Source organism: Buteo buteo, chromosome 4 (genome assembly GCF_964188355.1).
Source record: "Buteo buteo chromosome 4, bButBut1.hap1.1, whole genome shotgun sequence".
In the NCBI taxonomy this organism is placed as follows: Eukaryota; Metazoa; Chordata; class Aves; order Accipitriformes; family Accipitridae; genus Buteo; species Buteo buteo.
This window is the reverse complement of record NC_134174.1, coordinates 44,270,522-44,276,265: the sequence shown is the minus strand read 5'-3', so window position 1 is coordinate 44,276,265 and position 5,744 is coordinate 44,270,522. Positions and strand designations below refer to the sequence as shown.

At 49.2% G+C, this 5,744-nt stretch overlaps 2 protein-coding genes across 3 annotated transcripts in view; both read right to left on the bottom strand.

The window, feature by feature from the left end:
- Nucleotides 1-1,805: 1,805 nt before the first annotated feature.
- DUSP13A (dual specificity phosphatase 13A) overlaps nucleotides 1,806-5,744 on the bottom strand; it is a 30,015-nt gene continuing 26,076 nt past the window's right edge. The window contains exons 7-9 of one of the 2 annotated variants that reach the window (XM_075025711.1): nucleotides 5,537-5,744; nucleotides 2,835-2,941; nucleotides 1,806-2,019 (exon numbers count right to left, since the gene is read on the bottom strand). The gene's annotated coding sequence lies outside the window, so the exon portion shown is untranslated. The remainder of the gene's footprint in view (nucleotides 2,020-2,834; nucleotides 2,942-5,536) is intronic. The other variant, XM_075025712.1, reaches the window with a different exon arrangement.
- Nucleotides 2,633-5,744, bottom strand: LOC142030133 (dual specificity protein phosphatase 13B-like). The gene is made up of 3 exons (XM_075025710.1): nucleotides 5,537-5,744; nucleotides 4,087-4,307; nucleotides 2,633-2,941 (listed from the first exon to the last, which is right to left on the bottom strand). Exons 1-3 carry the CDS (start codon nucleotides 5,695-5,697, stop codon nucleotides 2,715-2,717), a joined length of 609 nt encoding a protein of 202 aa, XP_074881811.1. The 5' UTR covers nucleotides 5,698-5,744; the 3' UTR covers nucleotides 2,633-2,714.

The following is a 5,744-nucleotide window of genomic DNA, read 5'->3' as shown; positions in this document are numbered from 1 at the left end:
CCGCACCTCCAGGGTTCTGCCACGTGCGCTTGTTGGCGGGGCAGTTGCGGTTTACCCCAGGTGGGAGCAACTGGGGGGCGACTGGCTTACACCACCCACCCCCCCCCCCCGCGTCGGTGGGCAGTCGGGGCTCCTCCTTGCAGCAGGCGTCGGCGGGGTGGTGGGGTCTCGCCCCAGCCCTGTGCACCAGTGCGGGGTTGGGGTTACCCCTGGCAGGGGTGTTTGTGTTTGGGCGGGGGGGGTCGGATTTTACCCCGGCTGCGTGCCCCTGGGGGCGCTTGGGCTCTCTCTTGGCGGGGCGAGCGGCGGCGGGCTGTGCCCGAGCCTCCCGGCCGGCACAGACCGCCTGGGGCGGGCGCGCTCCCAAGCGCAGTCCCCGCCCCGCCCCGGCTGCTCCGTTTCCCTCGGGTTTTGACCCGAATTCGGAACAAAAGGGCCGATACGGCGTTGAGGCCCGGGGGCGCCTGGGCAGCGGCCGCCGCTCGGCGCGGGGCCCCCAGCTCCGCCGCCGCGGGTCCCGCCGGCCGGGGCGCCGCCCGCGCTGGGCCGATGGCGCCACCTGGCGGCGCCGGCCGGTGCGGCGGGAGGCGGGGGGCAGCGCCCGCCCTCAGCCCGGGCCGGGGCGGCGGGGGTGCGCCGTGCGGCAGGTCTTTTGAGGGGAACCCCCCCTGTGTTACGCCGCAGCGTGAGAAATTACACTCTGTGGGTTGTTCTGCAGAGTTTACAGTAATTTACCATCAGGGTAAGGTGCGGGGTTTCCGGTTGCACCAACCAGTATTTTAAAAACGCAGTAAGTCCTCGCCACACGAAGTGCATTTCATTGGCAGGTACTCTCGTATCCCCAGCGAGCGCATCTTCAGCTGTGCCCTTCGCTCCACAGCCGAAAATGGCTGGCCAGCCACAGTCCTGCTGCTGCGACAGGCGAGGCTAGAGTTTTCCTGTAGGTGGGAAGCATGAGGAAACGTGGTTCTTGTGCTTGGGGCTGGGGGCATCTCTGTAGCCAGATCCGCTGGGGCTTTTCCCCCACTTGTTCTGTAAGTTGAAATCAGTTTGTTAGAGTTAATTGCTAACTGAGACATGCATATTCAATTTTGATTTGGGTCTGAAGCATGCTTTTAAGCGGACTGTTCTACTTGCTGTGTTTTTGGTGACCTTGCAGACCTGGAGCTCATGAGCAGGTTTCCTTGCGCAGGGAACTGAAGCAAAGAAGCGCTCCGGCACTGCTCTCCTGCTGCTCAGGGATGTCCAATCTGCAGGGTTAGTACAAAGCAAAACCCCCTGAGATGTCCTTGGTGTGGGGGTCAGGTCCTTGGTGCCAAACGCTCTGCTTTGTGCTCTCTCTCCTGTAGCCCGGCCCACATAGCAGATGTAGCTATCACCAAAGAACATTATAAAAGGTGCCGAGTTGTCTGTCTTGAAAGCAGAAATCTGCCTTGTAGACAGCACTGGGAATGGCAAGGAATGTTTTTCTTTGTTGCTGTGCTGTTCTTGAGTAGCCAGCTCACATGGTGGGGAATATTCATGCCTCTGCATTCCTGAGTTTGGTACTAGGAATGCAAACAACTGCCATCCCGGAGCTGGCTTTGTGCTGTGAATGTTTGTCCACTGGGAACTGAAAGCCAGATGTGCTTCACATAGTTTCCAGGCAGCATTGATCCATCAGATGACAGTAGCTATTGAGTGCTCTTCTGGTGGCCCAGAGACACAAAGATGAAAGCCTGATGCCTGTCAGCACCTCTCTTGCTATTCCTGTGTCCCTTCAGTTTTCACTTGAGTCCTCTCACAAAAGCAAATGCCACAGAACATGATGTTGCAATGTTAATGACCTTTATTTTTGAGAAAGAAAATCCCAAGTTTTATAATGTTGAACTGTCAGACAAACTTGGAATACATTGAACTTTGTTGTCAGATGCTTTCCTGCACCCATTCCCACTGCCCATGCAGCTGTTTGGAGTCTCAGCTGGGAACCCACCTTCCTCTTCAGAAGCATTTTCCACAGCATCTCCTGGGTGAATTTTACTAGGGAAGATGGACAATATTTGAATGCCCTCTCAAACAAAGGTATTTTTATGGAAGAAAAAAAGTTAATAATCTGATGAACAGTCAAAGGGAAAACACTATAGAGAGACCTGCAATAATTTCTTGAAGAGAGGCTTATGTTGTGTCTGCGCTGCTCTGCCTTTGAACAGCCTTTTACCCCCAACTCAGGGGCTCCACCAATTGTAAAAGCAAGAACTAACCAGTGCCAGGTTCCAGTCTCAAAATACAAACCATTTTAGACATGGGGAGCAAAGGGGGGGGGGCTGGTTCATAAGAAAACTTCTAAGCGTTATTGTAGCATAAATAATATGGCATCTTTCACCTCAAATAGCCTAACACTTCATAAAGTGATATGAGCTTCACTAGTTGCTGAAACACAGCTATTTCTGAAATGGAACCTGATACTTTTTTTTTTTTTTTTTTTTTTTTTTTTTTCTTACCAGCAGAGAGCAATGTTTTAAGGTGGAGAGTGAAGGATGCAGTATACAACCAATCGTAAGTATAATCTAGGAAGGCTTTGCAAAATGGAAAGATCAAGTAAAATCTACTTTTAGCAATAACATGCATTCTGGTATATCATAAACTTGTATCCTTAGTTTACAAATACAATTCATTTAAAAGAGATATAGGAAACTCAAATAACATTTTGTCCTCTCTCCTTCAGTAATACTCTCTTAGAGCTCTTTGGTAGCAGATGCTCTGGTTCCTTTCCTCTCTTCGTTTAGTTTAATGTCCAAGTCCCGGAGCTGGCTGAGGAACCCTGAATTTGGGCAGATGTCTCTGTGAGCACTCACTGTTTTCAGAGCATCCACGAGTGTCATGTTTTCATGGATCATTAAAAAGGCAAGCACTAAAGATGCAGAGCGGCTCACCCCCATGGCACAATGAACAAAGACCTTACCTGCAGAAAAAAAGAGGCACAGCAAGGTGAGTGAGCTTTAGCATTTCTAAAGTGCGAAAGAAGCAGGGAGGACAAAAACTACTAGAAATGAGTTCGGAAAACAATGGTGACAATTAGTGGGTACTCAAGTTTTCAGGGGCTGTTAGCATAAGATCATGCCATACAACAGAGGCAAGGTAGTATTTCATACTGACCTCATGCATCTAACCTAGGCCTCAGATTAAAATAGTTGAAATTTTCTGTGGAATGAGAAGCTTTCTGTGACTAAACTTGTTAGTATAGTTTTCTGTGGAAAAAAAAACCAGTTTTGGCAGAAGATTTTGGCCCAGCCCTGACTGTGATCACTGACAAGTCCCATGAACTCTGTTGGATAGTCTGCCTGTAAAAATGGACTCATAATTTACTGTATCTCAGCAGCCCAGTGTGAGCTATAACTGGGGATTTAATAAAGCACTCCAGTGAAAGCAGCAGATCTCACAGCCAGTCAGAGTCGGAGCAAACTCTGGAACAAATGGAAATTATGATAACTAGGCCATAATCCAAACTCTGCTGACAAAAATTCAGCAGGCTGCAGGTCAGGCTTGTAGTTTTTTACTTAGTTCATTAACTTCTGCTGCTTCTCTAGCTTAATAGACAGTCTGAATAAAGCTCCAATTCTGTGAAGCACTTAAGCATGTGAAGCATTTAAGCCAGCACTGAAGTGCCGCTGCTCCAAGCTGAGTGCATCAGGAGCGGGAGCAGGGCTGGTGTACATGGGGCAGGATCGCTGGGCTGGAGCCCGTGCTGGGGTGCGAGGTGCGTGTGGATGCACATGGATGCTGCCACGTTCCCTGGAATGGACCCATGGGGGAGCACCCACAGTGCCGTAACCTCTGCCCTTCCCTCTCGCTCTGCTCCTAGAGTTGGCCCTTTGTCCCACCACGCTGGGCTTGGGGCAGCCAGCCCTTCCCAGCCCCCGGGCACCTGGTCACTGCCACCATCCCGGCAGCGCGTGGCATAGGTGCCCTTCTCCCTTCCTCCGCGTGGCGGTTCTGCGTGTGCCTTCTCGAACCGTGTGCTGAATCTAAGCTTTGCTGGCTGTCTGTTACTGCAATTTGGCTCCTGTTGAAACTTCCTTCCAAAGCTTCTCTTTGCCTCCCGCTTACCTCCTGAACTGTTTAAGGCTTTGCCTATGAAATTGGCAGCATTGTAGAAGAAGATACTTAAATTAAAGGAAGGATCATCAAATGCTTCTACTCCATAGTACTCTATTTGCAGATCTTCGTAATATTTGGCTCCTGTGTTGATGCTATATGGCCCATCTGCTGCATTAAGGATGTGAGTAATGTTGAGGCTTCGAAGAGTAGTTTTGCTCCTAGCAGCCCACCTGTTGAAAGACGGAAGGGCTCATTGGCAACACTCCTAACGTTCTGCTAAAATAGCATGGTTTAAAGTTAGTGCCTGCTCCCGCTAGGGAAGGATGCAGGAACTGTAGCTTGCTTACAGATTAGCAAATTTGGAGAAGCCCATAGTGCTTTGCACATGAAAAATGTGATGTGGTGTTGCGGAGAGCAGCAAGAGCACAGACTTGCCAGTGGGATACTGTTAGTTAAGCAAATGCCTCCCAGCAGTTAATCCCTGGAAACATGGCTTACTGTATAAAGTGGTCAAGATTTTTCTTTAAATAGTTGTTTAGCAAGTTCTAGAGCTAATTTCTCATTCATAGTGTGCCTGGATCGCAAGGGTGAGAACCCACACAGATGCAGCAGCACCCCTCGTTCCTGGTTTGGACATGAAGCGGCTGCATTGTGCTCACCAGCCAGGTTCTCCCTCCTTCCTACTATAAGCTGGGACTGAAGCTATTCCACAAAACTGTGATTCTTAACTGATGTATTCAGGAGGAGGAGGAGGAGTTGGGATAAACAAGCTGATGATCTATGTAATTTGCAGTAATCCAAATAGAAGGAAATGGCAATAAATAGAAGTGGTCACAAGAATAAGGTATGTGCATGAAAATGCCTGTTTGATATTTTCAGTTTTACCATCTTTGGAAGAAAGTTTGGATTTGGACTGGCAAAATCCTTATTGTATAATTCATTTGGGTCCTCCTCCGTCTGGCTCTTGATCCTGCTACTCCTGTTTGAGTGAGGCCACTGGCAGCATGTCTTCACAGCTGCAGGTGTTCTCCCCTCCGTCAGTATCCTCGAGTGCCTTCTGCAGTGCCAAGAAACTGGAAACAGAGCCCTATTTGAGGGCTACTGTGCTCTTGTCTGCTGCCTTAGAGCACAGTTTCCAGGGTAGATAATGCATCTCAAAGTTGACAGCAATTTGGGATGGGTTCTTTAAGGATTTTAGACTAGAATACAAATAATTCTTACCCTGCCAAATCTGCTGTGCTTCACAGAATATAGAAAACCCAACTCAGACACACTGTGAATACACTATTTTGTATGCCATGTTTTTCATGACATCCAAACTCCTGATGTTATCAGTTTTGGAAGCCTGTGTTGCAAAAACATTCCTGCAGACCCAAAAGCTGGTCCCCAGTATACGACACCCCTTCTTCCTCCTCCCAGGGACCGATAACAGCTTAATGATAGGGCATTATGTTCTTACGCATCTCCCAGGTAAATATTTGGCCAGACTTGGTCCACATGATTATCAGACCCTCCTCTGAACCAAAAGAGCCGCTGGAGGTCTGATAGTGCTGGTGTTTCATAGGAAGCTCTGCTCCCTGCACTGCTAGTCGGAGATGAAGAGTCTCTGGTGTGAGGCATCTTGCTCCTCTCTTGCACGCACTCAGGCTATATCAGAGACAGCTTTT